Source organism: Mchenga conophoros, linkage group LG5 (assembly GCF_057382185.1).
Source record: "Mchenga conophoros isolate Kocher_MC1m ecotype Shallow Benthic linkage group LG5, M_conophoros_male_GT1.1, whole genome shotgun sequence".
NCBI lineage: Eukaryota > Metazoa > Chordata > Actinopteri > Cichliformes > Cichlidae > Mchenga > Mchenga conophoros.
In genome coordinates, this window is record NC_140530.1 from 34,547,061 (window position 1) to 34,573,594 (window position 26,534).

The 26,534-nt window shown below is 37.6% G+C and overlaps 1 protein-coding gene across 2 annotated transcripts in view; it reads right to left on the minus strand.

Annotated features, from left to right (window-relative positions):
* cdh22 (cadherin 22) overlaps window positions 1-26,534 on the minus strand; it is a 202,537-nt gene that overhangs the window by 45,536 nt on the left and 130,467 nt on the right. For both annotated transcript variants that reach the window (XM_085275085.1, XM_085275084.1), the window contains 5 exons: window positions 12,634-12,753; window positions 8,051-8,218; window positions 6,335-6,516; window positions 5,600-5,856; window positions 1,387-1,523 (listed from right to left, as the gene is read on the minus strand). In XM_085275085.1, coding sequence (XP_085131211.1) covers window positions 1,387-1,523; window positions 5,600-5,856; window positions 6,335-6,516; window positions 8,051-8,218; window positions 12,634-12,753 — 864 coding nt within the window. The remainder of the gene's footprint in view (window positions 1-1,386; window positions 1,524-5,599; window positions 5,857-6,334; window positions 6,517-8,050; window positions 8,219-12,633; window positions 12,754-26,534) is intronic.

A 26,534-nucleotide genomic window follows, 5' to 3' on the forward strand; every position in this document is an offset into this window, starting at 1 on the left:
GGGCCGAGCAAAAAAAGATTGGGAACCACTGGTCTAGGGGAATATGATTGAGGAACAAATATGAAGACATTTTAAATTCAGCTTTGTTTGTGGTATTATTTTTTTTCCGCTTCTATGTGTAGTGCTGGATACCAGTTAGATGCAGAATGCAATCTCCCCTGCTTTCACTGCAACCCTCAAATCACTTCATCTGTAAAAGATTGAAAAAGTGAGGAACACCAGGCTTTCTCCTTTTTCAAGTTTGCTCCTAATGGTATAGTAATAACTTCCCCAGCTTCCTCAAGTTATTACATTCTTCATTTTCTTTGCTGTGACAAAAGAACCCAATGAGATGAAAAAAATGTAAGCTCTTCATTCATTTTCAGCAATGTATTCATCAACTCATCGACAAGCAAGAAAGCGATGACTATATTTTTCTCCTGGAAGAAAAACGAGAGTAGTGCATAGCTGCGTTTGATCCGCGACCAACAGTTTTTCTTGTTATGGTCAATGAAAATAAACGATATATTCTGTCACTGTGTTCAAATGTAAAAAAGTAGAAGAAAGTGTGTGTCAAAACAGTGAAGTCTAGAAAGAAACGATTGAAAATAGTATTACTCTCAAAGAGAAAGTCTTTAAAGCTTATGAGATCTATCGCAAATTGTAAAATCTGTACAAATAAACCAAATCTTAAAAAGATGCCATAAAAGTTCTGCTCATATTACTGCTGTTTCTAGGTTAAACCTCGAGTTATACTCATATTAAAAGACATAAAAGCCATTCAGTCATATACCAAAGAAATAGTAATGATGACATTGGTTTGAGGTTGTCTGTCACCCCTTATAACCCCTGCTGGGAGTCAGCAAATGCTAGAAAGCCAATTTAACTTGTACAATCATTGGCAGGCACTGGGTGTAAACAAAGCTAGCCAATCATTTTGCTTTTTTGTTTTAAAAATTCGGCTGCAAATTGCTCAAACACATGTACATTTTGTTAATTTTAGTTGAAATGTCAGGCAAATTACATCTTGTCTCTTTAAACAGTACAATCCAGTTTAAGGACACAACTTTTTCTTTCTTTGTTTTTTGGTAACTCGTTTGTAATCTGACTTCAACATTAGCTGATACTTTTCTAAAACTGAATTTTTGCTTCATTAGAACGCACACAGTTGCTTTCACAAGTAACTTTGAAATATTCAAACATTAGGTCTTCTAATGTCACACTTTAGGATAAACAAGTCAAAATAAATCAGTAAAATAACTCATTTTGTTTCCAATTGAAACTATAGTGTTCTAATAAACGGTCAGAAAAGTTGGCAAATTAGAATATTTAATGATAAATAATATTACACTAGTATTAGGTTGTACAGAGTGTTAAACTCAGAGTTTGAAATGGCTTGCAATGTACCTGCTTCTACAGCCTTCACAGTGATATTGTGCCAGCCTGCAATCTCTCTGTCCAAAATCTTTCCCAGCGTGATGGCACCAGAGTCAGGATCAATATGAAAGATCATCTCCTGGTCTGTAGTCCGATCGATGGAGAACCTATTACAACAAACAATAAAATTAGGATGTAAATGTTAAAGTCAATACAAAAATGGATGAATAATTACAATGAATGATTTATTTATTCATTTCATTTTTTAAGTAACTTAATTATGTTGTGTCTTTAAGATTGTCTTAAAGGCTAAAAAAAGACACCTGTAGATAACATTTTGCAGTAGTTATACATGGTTATGACAAGCGTTGAAACATTTTTTGAAAGCATTTACAGGAGACTTGCCACAAGCTCTGTGACCCTAATAGAGCTATGCCCCTTCACTATATTTCCTTATATACTGACTCGTTCTTTTCTTATGCAGAGAAAAAAAAATGCATTAAATTTTCATTGTGCACTCTAGAAAAAAACACAAATTCATCTTTCCTTCTTTGGGGTATGCGCTGCTCTCAAAAGACTGGTGAGTCAACAAAAATCTGCTGAAATATTTTGTTATTCTTAATTATTTTCTGCACACACACACCATTCTTAATCAAGTCTACATAAACCACCTCATGATAGCCTATTTGTCAAGGAAACCAGCCAGCAATACCTAGTAACATGGTTACATGTTACAGAAAGCATAGAAATTCATAGCAGGTTTTGATTTTACATGTTTTAGAAAAACAAACAAACAAACAAACAATGATAAATATTAGCATGTTCTGTTTATATTTCACTCATGCCATGTAATGTCATTAAAAAAACTAATTGTGATCATTCAGTCTTAGAGCATTAACATATTTTTACTGTTTAAAAAGCTAAGTTTTTAAAATACTGTGCTAACATGATATACTATTGCACAAATAAACATAATACCTACAATATAGGTTCTGTATATATAGGTGTCATCATGTGCATAGCTCTGTTAAATCTTAGTGTAACATCCCATTTAGGGCACATATTTGGCTGTATTAGATTTACAACGGAGAGTCTCCCAGTGCAGTCTCTCCCACCATGACAATCAAACCTCCTTTGTTTGGAACACAATGCAACTGCAATTTACAACAATCCAATCACTCCTGCTTCCCACACAGTTTTGAATAGTATTGGCCGTTATTACTTAATGTTGTAATTTGTCACTATGTCACAAATTTTAGGTGCTTTTCACACTTCTAAGTAGTTTCACACAAAACCACAGTAGGGCTGTTCGATATAACGATATATATCGGATGACGATATAAAAACGTCTATCGTTTCATTTTATCATTTCATGGTGGCGCAAAATAAACTGTTTACGGCAATATTTTTTCATCGTTTTGATGGTCACTGTAGTGGCTATATTAATTTCTTAAAGTTCTCTCTTTCTCTTATATTTAATATAACCACACTATGGACGGACAAGCACCTGTTTTTATGCGTTGTGGTTAGCAACAACGACGGTAACACCATCGCGTGTCCACTTGTATATGTTCCACGTAAACCTTTCACAATAAAGCTCAAGATCCTGTTGAGACTTTTCAAAATAAAATGAATCATCTAAAAGAGCAGATTATTTAGGATGAGAAGTAAAAAAGAGCCGCCAGGTGCTAAAAAGTAAACCTTAGACTCATTTTTGTGATTTATATCGTTATCGGGAGGATAGAATTCTTATATCGGGATATGAGATTTTGGTCATATCGCACAGCCCTAAACTACAGTGTGAATTTTATGGATATGGTTTGTATACAGATATATGTTGTAGAATATATGCATGCATATAGTGCAGTGAAAGCATAAAGTACTATAAATTCCTTTTAAATTATACATAAGCACATGAACATATCTGCTGTCCACTGCCAGCTGCCACTTGTTTTCACCAAGTCAACATAAATGTCTGTTCTACAAAAGCTTTCTTGCCAATCAGTTCCACAGAGCGTGCATTTGATCATTTCCTCTGTATAATTATACAGTTGATAGATAACTATCAATATATAGTTGATAGAGGATATGCTATCAGAGATCATGAGCTTGGTAACTCTATTCAGTAGGTAATTCCTCGCTAACATCTCCCATCCCCCTTTGTCTCAATAACTTACTCGCTTAGTGAAGACACATGTGTAGCCCAGCTAGAAAAAAAGAGCAGTGGAAAGTAGTTTTTTTTCATGTATAATGTAAAGAATTTAGTCATTTCTTTTTTCTTTTATGTTTAAAGGAAGATGTGGACCAATAAGATTATCTGTTGTCATTTAACTTGGCCAATCAGCAATGAGCTCCCAGTGACCCTTGCTGTTGACCTTGATCCTGTGTTGCCATTTCGTTCCTGTTCATATAATGCCATGTGCCAGAGAAACTAATGTTCCCGAAGTCGAATCGCTAGGAGTTAAAAGCAAGTCTGCTGCAGTTGTTTTTGGTTGTTCAGAGTTTCACCCTGTCAACGGTGAGTACGAAAAGTGGGGAAAACCTAATTTGTTAAGGATAAAAAGGGCAGACTTAACGGGACGGCGAGTCCGCTAGCCGCTAAGCTAACTGCTAGCGCTCACGCTAGCAGAATTTGACTGTGTTCTGTGTGTGAAATGGCTAGTGACTGCAATCATATTACGTTTAAGAAAAAAAAACAAAAGAAATGGTGCTAATCAGTTTTATGTTTAACAAGTTAATCCAATTGTACGCCGATTCTCAGATTTTCAGTTGTGTTCTTTGAGTTGGTTATAATGCACAAGTCTGGTGAGCTACTGTGAGTTGCTGACTGCAGCTACAGTGTTAACTATAGAAGCTGTGTTTTTTTTGAGAACATTGTCAGCCGTCAGGTTGATAAAATTATAGCTCATCTAAGAGGATATGATGCTGCAGTGATATAATTTTGTTGTACAACAGAGCTAGCTGAATTAAGATATAGAGTTACACTAATACTTATTGTTCATTTTTGAATGTTTTAAGTAAGTGTGGCTGTTTCACAACGGTGAATGTGACTATATGGACCTGTGACCTGTTTATAGGTCAGGTTTTTTTGTTATCTGGTAAAAGGATGACTCGACAGACGGACCCAGTCTGAAGCAAGCCCCATCGAGGAGCAGTGATTCCACAGTTCCAGTTAACTGGATGGCGAGCCAACCCGAAATTGAAAAGGATTTGCCAAGGTTTTATTGAAGCCAAAGTTTCGTTCCCATTGAAGCTTCAGATACCTGCAGGACTACGAACTTTCTTCCTTCATCGGAGTGTGGTAGGACAAACATTAAACAAACTGAACGGGCCCCAACGATCCATCAGTTATCAGACATTATCCACTCATATAATTGACTCAGAGAAAGCTGTATGCGCGCACTTTTATTTAGTTTGTTATTTTGGGGGAAATATTTTGTATTTTATTTTATTGTTTTTTCATTACATTGTTGCAGCTGCTGTGTGTCAAATATAACAAATTTGTGAACAGTATATTGTGGTGTGGTCTCTTCTTATTGGTGTTTATACCTTGGGCTCCTGCCGATCCTAGATCTTCTGATACTGGCTAGTGGGAGTTCGGTCATTCTTAATAATAATTCACAAGTTGGGTTACACATGCATAAACACAAAGCCTACTTTTATGTTCATAGACACACATATAATTCTGACTGCCGGCTGCCAAGACATTGGTGAATGACAGCGCTGCCATTGTGTTTTACTTTATTACACCTAGAACTCTGAGCCTCATGCATTTTTAAGTTTTTCACAAGGTAATTTGCACAGGCCCTGTGTGTGTCGCCGTATACTCTGCCAGTGAGACTATCTTAGACCTTATCTACATTCCCTTCTCACATTGCAATTGCTCCTCCGAGGATATATAAACCAAAGACCTTCAAACACAAGATTACTAGATTATATTGTTTTATCACACATGTTGATCTGAGAGAAAAATGTTCTGTACACTGTCATCAATTGTTAACGTAACAATGCTGTTTGGATTTTCATCTTCAAGAGAAATTATTAAGGAAATTGTCTTTAAGCCCACCAGCTACATGTGTATCACCTAGTGAACTACAGTTCTTTAAAAGTCATTTTTTCTTTGAAGAAATTTTTCAACTTCAAAAGTATCTTCAGTGTTAAAAACGGTTGATGCAGAATGCTGTGATTAAGTGTGTTTTAGGTCTACAATAATATAGCACTACCTTTATTGATCTTGCCATACCTGACAGGTTTATTCTTCACATCTGGATCCCTTGCAGTAACAATTCCAACTAGGGCTCCTACTTTGGCGTCCTCCTGGACTTCCATGATAGTGCCATCGGCTGGGTAAAAGATGGGTGGCTCATCTGTGTCCGACACGCTCACCAGGACAATGGTCTGGTCACGGAAAGAGCCCAGGTCCACAAAACGAGGGTCCACATGCTTATTAACCGCCTCCACAACAACATTGTGTGTCCGTTTGTTCTCAAAGTCCAGCGGCTAGCATAAAAAGGAGAAATACAAAGAAAGATTACAAAAGTACAGGTTTGTACAGACTGTTGATGTGCACAGATCCAGTGCTGTTTGAGAATATATCTTTGAAAAGGCTTAGTGAATTCCAGAGCAGTAATATAGCCATAGCACAGGCTAACTGTTAAGTTATATTGTCACTTCATATTAACATATTACATTATCATGTTATTGAGATTCCAGCGAAGCCAAAGCATTGTTGCTAGCTGGATGTCTTCTTGTTGAGTTTACCATTATGCACACGTTACAAAAGGATTCTTTCATTTATGAGAAACACTTTTATTATTTATTTCAAAGGAAAAAATAAATGTAGCAAATGTGGGAAATATACTCACTTTTTCCTTGACATAAAAGCATTTTCTTTAATTTTTTAATAGGACTGTATTTAAAAGTCTGTTTGTATGAACAATTGTATCACAAAAAATGTATTCTTAGCATTTAAATCTACCTTCTTGATGGAGACAACAGCTTCCTGTGTCTCCATATCTGTAGTGACTTTGAAGAGCTCCCCTCCATCTGTGATCAGATAGCTCATGTCTGTGTTCTCTCCCATGTCTGCATCTGTGGCAATGACGCGTCCAACTGGTGTCCCGACAGCAGCCCCCTCTGACACGGAAAACTGGTACATTTCTGGTAAATAAAGTATGTGGCCCAAGGGTAGAAAATATAGAGGCAGTTAAACCAAGATCCAGATTTTTGGTGTACAAAACAACACAAAAGAAAGATGAGATCCAAAAGTAACACAGAAATGAGAAAAAACACTAGTGGAGGAAAGATAGGGAAAGATAGATGGATAGCCATAGGTAGAAAAGGGCTGAGGGAAGAAAATCGCTGAAGAGATGGATAGGAAATAGACAGAGAAAAGTGGGAAGAGGAAGTAGATGAGATATCATTAAAGATAAAGTAAAGCACTGTTAAAGAAGGGAAGAAATGGCAAACAGGGGTTAGAGTGCCAATGAAAAGTTATAAAGGAAAGGACTGAAAAAGGTAGACTTCATGCAGTTATTAGTGAGCATTCACATACATTAACATTATTATTCTCACATTTGCTATGAAAGCATAGCGCTATATTAACAGTTCCACTAGCCCTAGCCCTCTACCTATTAGAATTAACCCTAGTGTTACATCATATCATTTGACCAATATCATATAATCTGCAATTTAAACCATCTTTAACTAAGAATAAAAACTTGTTGCCATACTCACATTGTCAGCTGTGACTCTAAAGACTAGACCAAAATGAATGAGATCTATCACAGATTATTGTAAAATACTGCAAGAATAAAATAAACAAAAAATAAACGAAAAAGTTATTCGCCAAAATATATGTGTCATATATCTCATATACACATCATATCTCATCCTCCTTATTTATGAAGCTGCATTCAGATTCTATTTCTTCACTATATTGTAGAGTCGAGGAACTTTAATCCTACAGGGTTTATCCCTCTGACTGGGTAAATATGATTTACTGAGATGAAAAAAAAGATTTATACAGGAATAAGAAAAAGGTGTGTGGAGACATATCAAATACAATCAAACTGTAGCTTTTACAAAAGTAATACTGTTGTGGGTTACAGCATTAGTTTAAATCCAAAGAAGCAGAATGAAGAAAGAGCTAAAAAAAAAAAAAGACAAGAAGGGAATGCACTACTTTACTCAGACATGCAATCATACGTCAGTTAGGACTGTTACAATATACCAATTATTTGCACATTGGTACATTTATTTTAAAGACCAATGTATGCTGTATGGACATTTTGGTTTGCTCTAAAGAAGACTATTACTCAACTGAATTAAGTGTGTTTTTGTGTTTAAGAGAGAGAAAATATTTTTAGCCACATTAAACTTTACTTTTTAAATATATTTTGTTGAGTAAATTGAGCATCAAAGACATTCAGCTGAAAAAGAACCCGTCCATAACATTACAATGTACAGTCTATCAATATATAGAGCTATTTTTAATGTATGGGAGGATGCAGGCCGTCTATTCTACTGCATATTTTTAGTGGCTTTTAGGTTGTATACAATTTTCTTGTATGTTGTTGTAATTTGTGCCTTGGCTTTCATTTTCTTCACCCACATTGCCAGTCATTAGCTTCTCTCTATCTCTGTCTCATTATCTTTTTTTTCTAAAGTGGGAGAATGCACAGGATACACTCACTCTGTGGAAAGCGTGGTGGGTTGTCATTAACGTCCGTGATCACTATGGTCACTGTGGTGGAGCCAGAGAGACCACCCATTTGTCCTGCCATGTCTGTTGCCTTGACGACCAACTCGTAACGATCCTGTGTCTCACGATCCAAATCTGCCACTGCTGTCATGATGATTCCTAATGATTGAGAGATAGAAGTGAGTTTAAGGGAGAGTGGCAGAAAGAGGAAGAGTAGTTAGCAAGTGACACCACTGGAAGCGTTGCATTAGTGGTTAGCTCTTGTGCATTAAACCAATTATATTTCCTCTCAGTCTGAGAATCAACTTGTGATAAGTACTGCATTATGGAGGCAAAAGTACAATGCGTTCCATTTCTCTTCTACCAACAGAATGGATGGGAGAGACCATGTTGTACTGGTGACTCTTCACATACACCATTTTATGGCTTAGCTGTATTAAGATGAATAATATATGGAGGGACAATGAAGGCATGACACAGCTTTCCTGAACTGCACAGTTTCCAGTGCTTGGGAAACCATGTTTTGTAGCAGTAACAGCAGAAGTATTACATAAGTTAAAATCGCAAATTCTGGCTTACACCAGAAGAAAAACGACAAAGAAGTGACAAATATTTGTTTATAATTCATAACAAAAAAATCCTAACCAGTGTTCATTAAATGGCTATTTTAGACAACAGTTAATAGTGACTGTGTGAATTTAATAGCACGGTGTGAAAGACTCTGTTGAATATATATATATATATTAGGGGTGCAACGATACACAAAATTCACGGTTCGGTTCCATACTTTGGTGTCACGGTTCGATATTTTTTCGATACAAAAAAAATGTTCATGCTTTTTTAATTTGTCATTTATTAAAATTATAAATATATATTTTAACTCAAAAGTACAGTTTTTAAATTTAACCCTAACCCTTGTGCGTGTTTTTTATTTTGACAGCGAATGCGCACCTGCGGACCACTTATGTGCAGCCCTGGTTATTTAGCTCGTCATATTGCAGCCACAGAAATTCTTTTGTCCATGAAACCATAAAGCTGCACTTTCTTTTTGCCTTATAGTCTGATTTGTCATAACTTCTCCTGCTGCTTTTACACACGCACTCACATAAGCTCAGCGATTCTCTGCGCGATCAACCTCTCACATGTTTAAGCTTGCTGCAGGAGATTTCACTTGTCATGTTTGCATAGTAAGCTAACGATTAATAAGACGATGTCAGAGGAATTGGTGCACAAATTATCATCACTCACCAATCAGTACTGTCGCTCTCTATACACAGTTCACACAATTGCAAAGTGAAAGCAAAAAAACAAGCGCAAATTCAAACGCGACTTCAATATGTCACATATTGACAGTGGCTCACCGATGCCAATGACATAATTACCCAGCTACATTTCTGAAAGAATGCAAAAGCATTGACATATATTTTTCCTACAATAGCCTGACGGGCAGGGAAGAGATAGATTTTGGTAGCCCGACTGAAAAAATCGCTAGCTCCGGGACGTCGGGCTAGCGATATTGCAAGCCCTGTATCTGATTGAGGAATCACTCATCTTTGGAAAAGAGAGTTTATTACAGAGAAATGGCTCTTTCCAAAATAAAAGCTATACTATCCGCTTCTTCTGGGCTATATTCTCAGCAGCATAAGGAGAATCATGTGCTAACAGCTGTCTAAATGACTCGGCTAAAGTTAGTAGCATGCTTGTTGTTTTTGTCTTTGCACTAGGATGATGTCGGCGTAAATGTGCAGTCATATTCGTTGTGTTCCCACTAGTGCTTTCAGGTTAATCTCGTTGAAATGACGTTAACGCCACAACACGGCAAATCTCTGTTAACGAGCTACCACCGATCACTCCGTGCATGGGGCTAGACGGCCAACACGTTAACGAGCTAACTGCGCTAACACACTAGTTCACACCAATGTAATTGAGCATTGCATGGCACATCCAACATACTGTTTTACTTTAGTCCATGACTCGCTTACCTTCAGGGTCATACGTCACATGAAAACCAAAATAATTCCAAACGCCAGATCTGAATGAGAGTGGGGGAGGTCCATGTTGCTGAGAGCTTAACTTCTGTCTCGCTAGCTTGCCCTGTGCTCTTCCTCCTGACTATGCTGTCTGTGTGGAGCGCTCAGTGGATCTGCGCTCGACAGTGCAGCCTAGGCGGAGTAGTCGAACACAGATTCACTGAGCGCTCAACACAGACAGCATCGTCAGAAGGAAAGTTGATAAAATAAATTACAAATGTTGTATTGTTCGATACATATGCGTACCGAACCGAAAGCACTGTATCGAACGGTTCAATATCGATACGAATATCGTTGCACCCCTAATATATATATATATATATATATATATATATATATATATATATATATATATATATATTTAAATATGTAACAAACACATGGTCTGTTTAAAAAGAGACACTCTCCTTATTGGCCCAGCATTAGCCATATCAGTAGCTCTCTGCTTTACTCTGCAGCAGTAGTATAATTCCACGTTACCCCTTGGGATTTTTCGCATCAGAATCTATAGATATATTTCTCGGTCTTGGTGTGCTGTCTCACTCCCAAAGGGTTGCATTGTGTTGGGTATACAACTCACAGATTCCAGTCACATTTAGCCTTGGGACCTGTTCTATGAGTAACCAAAATACAGTACATGCAGCAATAGAGTTAGGGCTGGAGACAGATGACATGCTCCTCTTTTATCCAACAAAGCCAGAGGGGATGCATCTAAATTAGGGCTGTCGAAAGTAAAGCCACAATCTCTAACAAGTATACAGCAGTGGTGCTCCAACTTCATGGTATAGAAACTATATATGCAGATGAATCTGCATGGTTTTTATTTATCAAAGAAGTAAAAAAAAAAAACTCTATGCACTTCATACTCCAGAGCGTATCACCCCCCCTTAAGATTAAACACTGTAACTGGATGACCGGAATGTGTACACCAACTGTGAAATGGAGCTTCAGTGATTCATTGCATTAACATAATAAATAAATAAATAAATAATATAATCAAGTCTCCCCACTTCATGGATTCTAAAAAAAGATGACTTATACCTGTCACCTCTTCATTCCTTCTGCTACTTTGTGGCTTTAAAAACTGATGATGCACACATAGTGCTGTTTTCACATTTTTACCACAGGTGCCATTGCACTCTACTTATTCACTTTTGGCAGTTGCATTCATAGACAGCACCTGTGTTGCTTTTATTTCCTTTTTATTTTGAGCCTTGAAAATAAAGAAGCCCCGTTTGAGAGAGTACAGATATAAGCTTGAATGACATCTAGAAGCACAAAGGCATACTCAGTGCCCAATGGCACTCTACACTTCACTTCATGTTGTGCTTAATTGATAGTTATGAACCATATGCATAATTAAGTAAAAACAGTTTTTTTTTCAGTATTGTTACAATTTAGTTAGCAGAAAATCTTATTTCATCATTTTCATAACTTATTGGGATTTATATTGCAGTTTTGGCTGATGTATACCATCGCAAGTTTACTGTTGTTATTGATGCTTCTTGGTAAAATTTAATAGCATATAAAGATATAGAATTCTTAATGGGTGAGAAAATCTAGATATTTATTTTTTATAATATAATGATCCACTGTGCTTGTAAAGGGGAGATTAAATAGTATGGTTTAAACATTTTAAAACAGCTAAAAGGACAGTACTTGGATAATCAAAAAACATCTTCAGGCAATTTCAGCTTTGCCAAAGCAACAGAAAAAAAACAGTGACTTGTTATTGAGTTTGTTGTCAAGGTGAGTGAGAGTGATATTAATGAGGTAGATTTCACAGCTGTTTTGTCTCCTCTTTATTTTGACCTTCTTCAAATCAAATCAAATCACTTTTTATTGTCACATCACATGTGCAGGCACACTGGCACAGCACATGCGAGTGAAATTCTTGTGTGCGAGCCCCACAAGCAACAGAGATGTGCAAACACAACAACACAAACGAGCAAAATACAAGAATGACTCACACCTATTAGGTTAGCCTGTTTGTCTACAAGATAGGGAGAGAGGTAGGTGGAATAGAGGTCATGAGGCAGAAGCTGGAATGAACCACCTAGTCTCCTGACTAGTCCCACCAAGGCAGAGCCATTTATCATCCAGGTGCCTGGGCTGACCGAATCAAATTGGTGGAGACCAAAAAGGAATCATTAAAACCTTAGTGCTTTTCCCTGGAGAGGAAATCCCTCCCAACAGGCTTTTTCCTGCAGTCCTGAAAGATTGTGGGGTAGGCCATACTGTTTCTATAGGCTCTACACCAGTAAGATCCTCCTTACTTAAATCTATATCCTATACACACACACTTGTATATGTATATATATATATGTATATATATATATATATATATATATATATATATATATATATATATATACATACATACATACATACACATACAAGTGTGTGTTTTGACATATTTTAATTGATTTGGCCATTATGGTCTCTTCAGATTTCCTAAAATATTGATGAAAGAAAATGGAGAAAGAAAAAATAGAAAGAAAGGGAAAAATTAAGGTTAATTGAGTGTTGTATGTGTCCTCTTACCTTTGTTTTTATCAACAGTGAAAAACTTTTCTCCATCCAGTACACTGTACACCACTCTGGCACTGCTGCCATATGTTGGGTCATCAGCATCAGATGCAGTAACCTTCATGACAGACGTTCCTTTTGAAAAGAAAAAGCAGTTAAAGGAAAGAAATCAAACTTTTAAGGTTATACTACAATCCTAAAATGCAAATTTGAGCCTGACTCAAGGATGTCAGTGTTTTTTTTATGAAACTGCTGCCTGTTCTGTCTTTGTGAGGACAAAATTAACAGACTGAAATGATAATTAATGTAAGGGGTTTGTTATTATTTTGGCCAGTATGTTGTAGAACCACAGTAAAAAATACAAAATTTAGAACTGACAGACAAAGCAATCTGACAGCAATCTATGCTCTCAAAAGACAACACCAAACATTCATTAAGGAATGAGGAATAATAAATATATTTTTATTTATCATTAGGAATATACATTCAGAGGTATGTCAGTATTCTTATAATCGTCTTTGTCTTCAGGTCTCAAATATGCCAACAGTACCACAAAATGTAACACATAAATATTTTCTAAAATTAAAAATAACAATGTAAGTAGGCTTAGTTTATGTGTGTTTGGGTGTCTTTTGATTAATGTATACCCTGAGTGTGCCTGCTGGCAAACTCTTCTGAAAACTACACACCTTCAAGGGCTTTTTTCTATTTGCATTTGAGCTACCAATATACATGCTAATTGATGAAATAGTCATGTGGAGCTTAGGACACACAACTGCAACCACCACAACAATATTGATGATATTGTAATCAGAGCTGTTTGTTTGGTTTTAATCTGGGGGTTTAATGATTTTTTTTTCCAGGAGCCCAGCATGAGTAGAGGTCTCTTTTTTTTCCTCTTGTACTTTCCCATTGTAGTGTATATTTCAGTGTTTTTTCTGTAACGCTACTGATCTCCGACCTGTATCCCCATGTGATGTCTGTGTTGTGTGTGTAAGGTCGGGGGGGGGTGTCCCATTTCACTGCAGGGCAACCTGCACGTGGCGAATACAGCCTTGATTGATTGATTGATTGATTGATTGATTGATTGATTTGATTGATTGATTGAAATAATACTGGGGGCTCTAAAAGTGGGAGAAGGCAACTGTAATTTAATGTCTAAATTGCACTTTAATGATATTATACAATGTGTCGCACAGAAAGAGCAGTGGAGCAATTTCATTGTAGCTCTTCACACACATAGTATCTGGTTTTTGCAGTCTTGCAATCTTGTTTCAGCTTCTTCATTTCTCACAATATGACTTTTTTTCTATGTTGATGCCTAGGGTAATACGTTGAGAGGAAATGTGAAGAAAATTCCACTTTGATGAGTCAACATTGTATTTTATTGCCACTATTTCGTGGATGTAATAAAGCCTAAGTTGCGCTCCATGTTTTGTTACATTTTTAGAACTAACTACTGAATTACTACCTCTACACTGGAGTTATTTCTAATTCCAGTAACACTGGGGGTATAGTAGCTTGTTTGATTTTTTAAGGACCTTGTTATGAAAAAGTTAGGAACATATTTAAGGTTATCCTACCATTTTCTTAACCACTTGGGTCCTAGTCACAAAAGCCTATAGACATCTGAGGCTGGTTTACATTGCACTTTTTCAAGTTTGAGTACCACTTAGTAAGTGGGTAGTGAGTGTTTGTAGACATGCCAAACTATGGGAAACCATTTGAATTTGCTAGCAATCAAAGAAATCACAAGCAGGCTTTTAATGAAGTAGCCTTTTTGTGACTGCCAGCAACCACTCACCAACCAGATGGGGAATACACACTTTTCTCTAGCAACCAGATGTTATCAACCAGTCTGTGTGGCTGATGCTGAAGCAGTTAAGAAAATGGATGGGAAACCTTAACTGTGTTCCCAACTGTTAATGCCTGAGCTTCTATCCAATTTGGTGTAACAGGGAGCTGGGGGTGCCAGGTGCCATAGAGTGTTTGAAGGGCTAACTCAGACAAAAAAACTAAACATTCATACCTATAGCCAGTTTAGAGCGTGTACGTCATTGGATTGTGCTGAGAAGCCAGGGAATGTGGAGGGAAGCCCACGGAGGCACAGGGGGAACATGCAAATTCCACAACGAAAGGCCCCAGCTGGATTTGAGCCCAGAACTTTCTTGCTGTGATTTGACAGTGCACCAGACTGCACCGCCGTTAATGTAGTTAAGGTTGTGAGCACAGCAATTCATCAGTGTGGGAGACTTAAAAGCATGTGTGTGTGAGTACCTGCAAACACCTGTGTCTGTGTTCATGCATACTTGTCTGCGATTATTTTTGGAAGAGTTGAGTTAATGCATTCAGATATTACAGCACCCACTAGCTGTTTCACCTCCATGCCCATAATTTTCCAAACAAATTTTTTGATGTTTCAAATTATCTTTTCACAACACCAAGGCTCAAAGTTGTTATTCATACAGAGGTTGCACACACAGATGAAAGGGAACATGAAGCTGTAGAATCAACATTGTATCATCAAAGCCTGTTAGAAGCTAAAGTAATCTACAACAAACAATTACATATGATTATGAGGCACTTAGACAGAGAATACAAAGAATAAAGTCATTTCCACATGAAATGTTAAATTTGGAATTTGTGGAGCAATGGTGTTTAAGTCATTATTTTCCACTGGGTGTAGTATACTTGTCAACAGTGTGCACAAACAAGCCTCTGGCAGCACAAACGCAGACGTAGCTCTACATTTAGTAGCACATTTTAGTTAAAACTCCACCTAAAGCCTACACAACTTTAGGCTTCCTAATTTTTAGGTTAGGAAACAGCTGCATACTTGTCTCTAGGATGTGAGTACATTTTTTTCTCTGTCTAAAAATATATTCACTTCCAGGCAAATGGAAGATAAAAAGAGATTCCTAGGCACCACAGGTCCTCATGAACAAGGAGTCAGTCTTTGTCTCCATCCCTCTGGAGAATGCTTTAGGTAATTACTGACAGCTGGTGTTGTCCACTAAAGGTCACCACTGTAGCCTTTCTGAGAGCCCTGTCATGCTACTGTCCAGCTACATAATGACCGTATGCTAATGATGCTAATGAGCGGGAAGTGTCAGAGCACTGTTTGTTTCCTGTCATCCAATAGAACTCCTAAGGGGAGAAGCAGGAGGGAGAGGCCAGATTACCATTAAAGCCACCCAGCCATTAAATCAGATGGCTCGGATCACTATTCTATCACTGTCACCTATGGTACTCCTGCCAGCTTGCATGCAAAACTACACCTATCATATGAGGCATCACCCTCTCCTCTGCAAATGTAGTGAAACAAAGCTATTGCATAGCCACTATGAAATATTTTAGGAAACAACTGGTGTAAGATGGGAATGAACAAGGACATTCAAATATGTGCAATGCCACAGAATCATGAATTCTGGTACTGTCAACATCCTTGTGAGGATATTAGTGAAATCCTGCAGCTTCCAGTGAATTCAGTGTACTGCATATCAACTAGGTTTGAATGAATTTTTAAATTCGTATTCTGAGTTGTATCATCCAGTTATTACCTGTCCCATATATGCAAAATAAGCACCAGTCTCAAAAGATCAAGATATGCTCTGTTCCAGTTGGGGGATGAGTGAGATACCATTCTTATCACATTAAAACATAAGACTTCACAGAGGCTAGGCATTTTCATTACTGGCAACAGGCAGGGGTTTGTTAATTTTTCCTACCTGGTTGGCTCCACTGCTGAAACTCCAACAAAACCATGTTTTGTCCATAGGATTACTCTCTTATCTTAATATTCCCCAGGTAACAATCAGTTTGATGCTCAGCTGTTTCTGGATACTGCCTGGCAGCAACATCAGATGGTTTGGAAGAACTATATAAATGCAAATGCTTCTTTACTGTGTTTATATTAAAAAGAGAAGTGAAGCAGCAAGTTTGGCACTTGAGTTCTTGTTAAAGTTCTGACTTGCTTCAGTGTTTTCAGCGGGATGTCATTACCTACAGTATGTTGTCGTCATTGGTGACACTTAAGCAGATCTGAATGTTGATATACTTGTATGGAGTCAATAAAAATAATGAAATGTAATGCACATAACAGTAACGGGAGAAGTATAGTATGTCTAATGGAGAAAGGTCACAATATTCAATGTCTAACGCCTTCTTCTGCCAATAAAGACATTATTAAATAAACTGCCAAAATATACAGGTCCATATATTTTTTGCAAAAAATTGTTTTTGTTTTTGCTGTGTTCAAAAAAATCTACCTCAAATTTTTAATCTCTCTATACAATGTTACTAATGGTGATTCCAACTGGTTGAATGAAATGAAGTATTTTTCCCAGTTTAAATAGCATCTTAGCATTTAAATACAAAACATTTAACTAGCACTGTTAAATTATGCTATATTCTTATACCATGGTATAGAAAATTTGGCTTTTACCCATTTCACCCTCATCACTGTCTGGTGTTATTATAAATAAAACAGCACTAACAGAGTTGATCAAGATTTCAGTGCCTACACTAAATAAATATGTAGGGCTACTTTTTTTCCTCCCCTGCCTCCAAGTAATGCTGAAAAACCACTTCACACATTCATTACTTCTCACCTGGATGATTGAAATTCATTATTGTCAGGTTGTTATTTAAACTGGGAAAAATATATTTTATTTTATTTTATTTTTACATTATTTACATTTGATCTTTTACATTGTATATAATGTCTATTGATTTTATTGTTTATTTTAATATTTTAATATTTGTGTACAGCGCTTTGTGATTGCCTGTCTGCGAAAAGCGCTTAATAAATAAAGTTTACTTACTTACTTACTTTACTTGTTCTAAAAGTTCCTGAAAAGACCACCATTCAATCTAAAAGGCTGCAATGAGGCTACTAACGGGGACAAGAAAGAGAGATCATATGTTTTGAAATCCATCTTAAAAATCAGGCCACATCATGTCTTAAAGACATCATAGTACCATATTAAGCTAATAGAGCACTTCTCTCTCAGGCTGCAGGATTACACCAGTCAGCAATAAAATTATGACCAGCAGCCTAATATTGTATTGGTTCCCCTTTTGCTTTCAAAACAGACCTGACCCATCAAGACATGGACTCTACTAGACCCCTGACCCATGCTGTGGTATGTGGTATGTACCAAGATGTTAGCAACTAGGGCTGCCACAAATGATTATTTTGATAGTCGACTAGTCACCGATTATTTTTGCGATTAGTCGACTAATCAGATCATCATCCATTGGAGGTACAGCGTACAGCTTATTGCACCAGCAGCATCTGGTCTTATATAACTATCATTAGCTTACAGCTTGAAGTGTTTGTGCTAACTAAAAATAAAGACAAGATGGTAGTTTATTAATTTTTAATGAAATTTGCAGATTGTTTCGGTGAAGTTTAATAAACTCCTTGCTTTCTAAAATATAACAGGACACCGGAGTATATTCTCCAGCTTCTGATAATCAGCTGTCTGCTTGACAGTTTTAGCTGTGCAAAAACTATAACTTTAATCTCAGCCAAACCGATTTACTCAGGAACAAATAAAATACTAAAGAAAGCCAAACAATAACATTTTTAAGTTATCTAAGTGACTTATATATATATGTTTAACCTGACTAGCGAAAGACGGCGGTGGGTTTGAAAACGATTTGCCGGGAGTCCGGTGTTCTCACGGCTCTAGTTAGCCTTGCCCCCGCCTAGCTAACGAGCTAGTGGGTAACAGACGTCTCCGAAAACGTCGGAGCGCTTTTGAAAATACGTGGTGTCTTGATAAACTGAGCAGATATTTGAGGTTTACACAGCTACATTCTCGCCTGAAAATATGTTAAAGGTTTATTTTGTGACCCAGAAAGAATAATAAGAGTAAAGTTAAAACTAACTAGCTGCCGCCATTGTTGACAGCTGCGCTATGAATTCTGGGACACAGCTTCTTCTTCTTCGGGGTTTAATGGCAGCTGGCATCCTTGTACATGCAGTGCTGCCATCTTCTGTTTCAGTCCGTTATTACACTCTTAAATCCTACTACTCATTCCTGTGTCCTTTGTGATCTTACAAAGCTTCAAACGATGCGTCGACTATTAAATTAGTCGTCGACGATTTTAATAGTCGACATAATCGTGACTAGTCGACTAATCGTGGCAGCCCTATTAGCAACAGATCCTTTAATCCTATAGGTTGCCAGGTGAAGCTTCACTGGCAACACCTCAAACTCATTGTTGTTATCCTCAAACCAATCCTCAACCTGAACCACTTTTCCTTTGTGGCAAAGTGCATTATTGTGCTGAAAGAGACCACAGCCATCAAGGAATACTGTTTCCATGAGAAGGTTTACATGTTCTGTAAAGCTTAGGTAGATAGTACATATCGAAGTAAAATCCACATGGATGGCAGGACTCCAGGCTTCCTAGCAGAACATTGCCCAAAGTATCACAGAGCCTCTGCTGAGGGCCTGCCTTCTTCCAATAATGTATGTTGATGCCAGGTGTTGTACAGATAAGCTACACAGACAGACCCAGATATGCATGTAATGTCAATAAACAAAAAATATTCATTAGACTAGGCTACCTTCTTCCACCATAGAAGAAACTGCTGGTGTGAATGGGTGAATGAGGGAAGTTGTGTAAAGCACTTTGAGTGCTCAGATAGAGTAGAAAAATGATATATAACAACCTGTCCATTTACCATCTTATGGTCCAGTTCTGATGCTCACGTGACCATTGTTGGTGTTTTCAGCAGCAGACAGGGATCATGATGTCCACCCTAACTGGTCTGCGGACATGCAGCCCATCCACTGAACTACTTTTTGATACATACTGACCCTGCAGTCCCCCCACAAGACCTGCATTTTTGAAGATTCTCTGGCCCAGTCGTCTATCCATCACATTGCTTGCCTATTTTTCCTGCTTGTACCACATCAACTTTGAGGACAAAATGTCCACTTGCTCCCTAATATATCCCACCCACTAACAGTACCATAATGAAGAGATAATTAGTCTTGTTCACTTCTCCTGCCAGTGGTCATAACGTTCTGTCTGATTGGTGTACTTGTGGTTCCTAGAGGTTCTAAAAGTAGAATTGGAGCCAGAGGCTTCAGCTATCAGGCCTCTCTTCTGTGGAACTAGGTCCCAGTCTGGATTCGGGAGAGAGACACCCTCACTTTCTCTTTCCCCCAGTCTGTATTTTGTGTTGTCTCGAGGGTTCTGTCCTTTTCATTTCTTGTCTCTTTTCCCTCAACCCCAGTAGGTTTCTTCCTATGGAAAAATTCTGACCATTGAAAAATTATTCCTCGCAGGGAGTCTCTTGATTGTTGGGGTTTTCTCCTGAGTACTGTAGATGAGATCACTATTTTTGTGATTTGCTGCTATATAAATAAACCAGAATTCAACTAAAAAATAAGCTAAAATAACTGAAGTAACCTGAATTTGATTCAGCTGAACTGAACTGTAAGGACTAATTTGGTTATGGCTTAGCAAATTGTAAAGTTGCTGTTTTAATAATGTCCACATTCAACAATGTTTAACTATGATTTGCACTGTGACTTGCCTGACCATGGAGAATTAGACAGGGCTACAACATTTCACTGCTGAGCAGCTAATGAGGATATAGCTTTGTTATTCATTTAAGCCTCTAGCAGAATGGGTAAGCAATTAGAGTTGGATGGCAGCCATTTATTACACATTATTTCCCATCTTTATTCAAAAGTTAATAAATCTCTAATTCTATTGTTGTCTTTTTTAAAGTACTTAATGCCCTACAGGGTAGGAGGGATTAATAGCTAAGTCTATTAAGTTAACTGTTACAATATTTACTGTAACTAGTATTTTAGGAATGCATCCTCTCTATTTAAAAGGCCTTGAAAGACTTCTGATGAAAAAAAAAAAGATTCAATCTGTATTGCAAATATTACTTTAGCGGTGAAAATTATTCATCATATATAATGTAAATAATATTCAGAGGAAAACTAACCCCCGACCGTGTGTTAGTATCGAGGAGGATTGTGGCACAGAGAATACAGTGGAGGGTGGGTGACGATAGCTATATTGTTAGATTTATGCATTAGTTTGGTTTAATGGTATCAACACAGCCTGTCGGAATTGCTTCCCACACCATTTCAGCACTCTGGGAGAGATGGTTCAATTACTGTGAGGGAAGTTGGCGAAGTGAGCCACGTGTGAGACACCAGACTGACAGCTATTTAAGAAGGGGCCTCATAAAAGAGATTTGTGCCTATCTCAGCTGGTGCTGTACTGGTGCGAGCTTCGGCGGAGTGGTCTAACGGCTGCAGCACTGAGCCTCTTTTCCACTCCTACCCACCTTAATCTGCAGGACTGAGTGCTCCCTGCCCGCATTATGGATCATTTAGTAAAGCCATAAAAGCTGAGGTGTTTTCACATGAAAAGTTATTTCTTCACTACTTCTACTGTGATTCATTCCTCTCTCATCCACATAAATGCCCTAGGAGAGAGGTGGGGAGAGAGTGAGGCAGAGAATGAAGTATAAGGGGAAGAAAAATCTGCCATGTCATAAAAACCAATGACCTGCTTACATTGATCCTCTTCAAGATCTCAACAAGGATTTAGGGATATTTTTCATCTCTTATGACAGAGATTGTAAATCTAGTCTTTGTTAGCCCTTGAACTTGTCTTTCATATTTTACGGGATCATATAATTATTTGTTTCCTGGACAAAACTGTAAGCCATTTTGATCTTAACCTCTCAATAGTTTCCAGCTTTTGTACTGAATTTTAAACAAATAAATAAATAAATATTAAAAAAAACCAAAATAAACAATCAAACACAAAATGGCAACTTTGGATCTTACATTAAAAAAATACAAAAATACAGTGCTGACTAGCCTTCCCTTTAAAAGTGGAAAAAGAAAAAAAAATCCTTCAAAGGTATCAAACTGAAGTTACGGATAATTCGGATACTTCCTGTATCCAAACTGAGTGGTGGGGTACATCCTAGTTAAGCAAATGGATGGACAGGTGTATCGGCATTAACACTTTGCTTGCACAAAGTCAGTTCCTTTAGGGAAACTAAAGACAGTTTTCAAGTAACTTTGCTTGATTTTATTTCTAATGAAAAAGTAACACGCTAGTCAATTTCACACTATGATGCCTCATAACCAGTGTTGGGACTAACGCGTTATTAAGTAACGCGTTACAGTAACTACGTTATTATTGTGGTAACGAGCACGGTAACTAGTTATTATGCCAAAACCGGGAACGCGTTACTCGTTACTGGGATTTAGATAGGCTCGTTATTCGTTACTTCGTGTGGTGGCTATCGCAGAGCTTTCACAGATTCAATAACATTAGCAAGTGGTGGAGGCCAGCAGGTGGATGAAGGAAAAGGGAGGCAAGAGGAGAGACCCGAAGCAGCCGCTGGTCCGAGAGTGTCAGGTGAACTGAACTTCAGGTAAGAAGTTATAACCTGCAGTCCATCTGGGTCAGATATGAACCAAGTTTAGTTGGAGTTTATTTCCGTTGTGCTGACTTTTTCGTACTGCGTGCTAGCTAGCATGACGGAGTTTCTATACAGCTGGGTGGTGCTATGTTACTGATGTTGAACTTTATTTCGTTCATAAGGTTAATTATTAGAGTTGCCAACCGTCCTGTAAAAAACGGAATCGTCTCGTATTCAGAGAAAATATTACGTGTTTCGTATTTAGGTGAAAAGAAACACAGTTTGTCCCGGACTTCAGCTACAATGAAAAAGACACAAAGCTGGAGTTACTGTGTTTTTGCTGCACAGCTGACTCTTCTTCTCTCATTCTCTCCCCTCCCTCTCCTGTTTCTACTTCAGTCATGAAACTGATCAATGATCAGCTGATCGGCTTTTCTCTCTTGTTTGTTTATCGCCCACTTTGCGCCAGAAAGAGGAAAAAAGCGGATGTCGCGCTAAACAAAAGCGGCACGTTTAAGCTTGATCAGCTGTTGTTAGAATTTATTTAATATTACTTTCTAGTATCAGCTGATGTTTGCTGGAGCCACAGCTGTAAACCTGCTGGTCATGATGTCGGTTTGGTTATGTGGTGAGAGGGAAACATGAAGATGAAACCAGGAGATGTCCTTACTGAATCATCAGAGCTGAACAGGTGATGGAGAAACAGGTTTACCTTTTAGGTGACACGAATGAGTTGAAGGGAAGTTATGAACTGTTTCTGAGAGACAAATAACCCCAGGATCTTTTTCTATGTAGCTGACAGCTGGTAACTGTGCAGGGGCGGGTCTAGCAAAGTGTTGCCAGGGGTGCATGTAGGGCATTAAAAGGGAGAGGGGGGCACAAGGAAATACTTTCTTATTCTCATTTAAAATGTCTCACTTTTAAAAAAATAATTATCTGAGTCTTACAACAAACGATTGATAGATTGATACATATATACCATCAGAACAGTGTACATCACTGTCACAACAGCGTTTGTTTTCATTCAAAGGCTTTATGATTTTTCCTATAATGGTGGGCCGGTCTCTAGTCAAAATGCCCGGGACGATTTTTTTGTCCCAGTCCAGCCCTGTATGCAGCTCATCTGCAGTCTGGTGTTACCTACATCTTCCTATTCAGAAGGCAGAATTTCCGAGTTCTGAGTACAATCGAAAGCACCACGACTGCAGTTTTTGTGTTGGATGTAAAAAGCAAGGATAGAATGGCTAGGATAGAATCAGGCGTGGGATTTCTCTCGTGGAAATGTGCACATTATTTTTTCCTTTCTATTGGTAGGTGGCACAGTGCACTTGTGGCAAGTAAGCAAGCTAGAAGACTGGCACTCTGGCTGGGTATCCAGTTACGGAAGCAACACATTAACAAGAGAATTCTGAGTAAAACCAAAGTTACTTTCCCTAGTAACTAGTTACTCTGAAAGTAACGAGTAACTTGAAGTAACTGAGTTACTTTTGATAGAAGTAACTAGTAATGTAACTAAGTTACTAATTTAAAGTAACTTACCCAACACTGCTCATAACATACTGAAACACACACTGTTGCCCTCCTCCTCCCACTCCCCCACTCCTGGCTTTACGCATTGCTTTATACAAATAATCACTCACACACACACACACACACACACACACACACACACACACACACACACACACACACACACACACAATTAGATCAGCCAAAATCAATTGTTTCAAACACTGTGGTTAAGCGCATAATGTTGGATGTTACGAGTCATATACATAAAGGTGGCTGACAGACCATATTGATTGTAAGTTGCTCCTGCCTTATCTCATTGCTCTTGTGAAACTGGTGCTCTAAATGTCTCATCTACTGTTAGCATGACAGGCTCGGGAGTCCCTAATGGTAACTGCAGTAATTTGCAGCCTTCTGCACAGCCACTACGGTGATTATTACTCTAATCCTCTTGTGTACTTACATTACATACAAAGGGAGCAAAAGGATGGGGAAATGTATCTCTAACACCCACTTTGCTGGTATTAAATTGAAACAGAGAGACTAAGGTCAAAAGATGAAGAAGAGAAAGAAAAAGAAAGAAAGACGAGAGGCAGAAGCTGTTGTCTTCCTCACAGAGATACTCCTACTTGCTTTATTTTGTTGCGTCATTTTGTTGCTTCATCACTTTTTTATATTATACCATAGTCTTTATAAATCATTTTACTAAAACAACACTCAGTGTCACAGAAGAGTTTAAAAATGTATGTCAACCGAAATATAGAACTTTATTAACAAGTTTTTTCAGTTTTACTGTTTTATTATCTCCAGTGCTATTCTTTCCTTTATCCACTACAAATACTCTTTAAATGTCAGTCGCTCTGTTCATTGTGTAGGCTACAGTCTAGAATAAGTGATCTATTTTTTGAAGTTGAGGTAGACAGCTTCAAGAAAGGGCCCAAAAAGTACATCTCAAAATGCTTTTTCTTCTTTCTCTACTTCTGACTTTAAATCAGTGTCAGTCTCTATATCTAAATTCAGGCATCTATTAAACACACAGTGTCTGACAGTAACAAATATGGCAATACAGATATATCACAGCATATTCTTTACCATGTAACAGTGATAATATCCTCTACCTTTGCATGTTTTCATACTTGAAATCAAAACAGCTTCTTTTAAAGTAAAAACAAGTCACAAGAATAAAATATTCCAACAACAGCAACTGTTATATCAAAAAGATATAAACATAAAATGCAAAGGCCTTTAATAATTACACAGACAACATACTGTGAAGTGTCGAAATATTTACCAAAGCCTCAGATGATGTCAGTTTAAACTGCATAGCAGTGTCTTAAAGAAAATCTATGTTGGCTAATGGAGTTTGTAGTTTGTCCATTTGTCCATATAAAGGCCCTTCCTTTATATTTTATCTTTAAAAGATACGATCAATTGGGGGTTAACCAATTGATATGCTAATTTAAACTGAGGCTACGGTTGTTTGTATTTGGCACTGCATCAGTTTGGGTAATTAGAGGAAAAGATGAGGGCAGTGGTCACTATCTCTGCTGTTATTAGACTGTTATTTGCCTGCATGTTGTTCTTTTGACACTGCAACATGTCAGTCAGGGCTAGAAGGTTAGAAGCTACAACGATGATGTCATGTTGTGCCACATCTATGCCACTCAGAGATACTGAGTTCCTCTCTAATGGAACCACATCAATCACAGGATTAGCTCTGTGGTAACTTTTCACCCTGTAGTGATTTCACTACTAAGATCTGACCCTCCTCGCCACGTTTCCAACTGACCTTTGTGTGGAAGGGAAAGATGACTATCTCAGTGAGTAAATGGTTTCGCCCCATACAAACGGTGCTTCTTTGTTAGTCAGTTCACATAAAGACAGAAAGAAAAGGATGTCTTAGTATGCATGTTGTAACACGATGTAATACTGATTTCAAATTGGAAAAGGCCTGTCTTTATTACTTCAATATTAGCTGGGTGTGTGAAGCATAAGTATTAGCTTGGGGTGCCACAGCTAATAATGTCTCCACAGTATATGTACTAGATCTAAAAGCTCAATCTATCAACTGCATAAGTGTAGAAGATACAAAACTATACAGCTATGTAGTATTGTCAAAGAGTTGCACCATATTAGTTTAACACTACTTAAGCCTCCATGTCTGTAAAACTTTTCAGTCTTAGCTCAAAGCTATGTACATAAATATTTAAACACTCTCAATGGCTGGGGAATGCAAAGAAAAAAGAGATGGTGAGGCTTCACAAAACACAAACATTAGCCGATCACACCATCATATGTAAACCACCTTCATAAGCATCATATTAAACTTGATGTATAAAGGTAAATTCCCAGTCCAAAATCCTATTATAACATCGATTACCAGAAGACAAACAATGCCTAAAGCAACACAAGTATTTTCCCACTTCTAACTTTCCAGACTGACACTGAACCTCACTATGTGGGCTTTGCAATATTAATAACACCATTTCCGAGGTAGTTCTCACCTGTCTCAATAAGTTCTTATGTTTTTGTCTCGCTAGCTAGGATTGAAATTAAAATGCAGAATTTAAAAAACAAAAGAAAAGAAAAAAAGAACAACAACAAAAAAACAATATAGATTTAACTGGCACCAAATAAAGAATAAAATAAAATAAAATAAATGAAAAATGGAAAAAAATATTATCATTACAAAAGTAGGTAATTATTTTCAAAAGACTATTGCTATGACAACAACATTACAAACATTACAATGCTATATATTCTTTAGGCCAGAGTTCCCCAAAGTGGGGGGCGCAGAGCCATTACAGGGGGGTGGGGGGGTGGCACGGTATGAATAAAAAAAAAGAAAAAATAAAGAGCGCTTGGACACTGCTAGCATAATGGACAGGTTTTTGACGGGGCTCCCACACAAACGCAAAGCAGAAGATGAAGCATCACCAAATATGTTTCCAAACCAACTTCATTCCAAGCCAAATACTAGAAA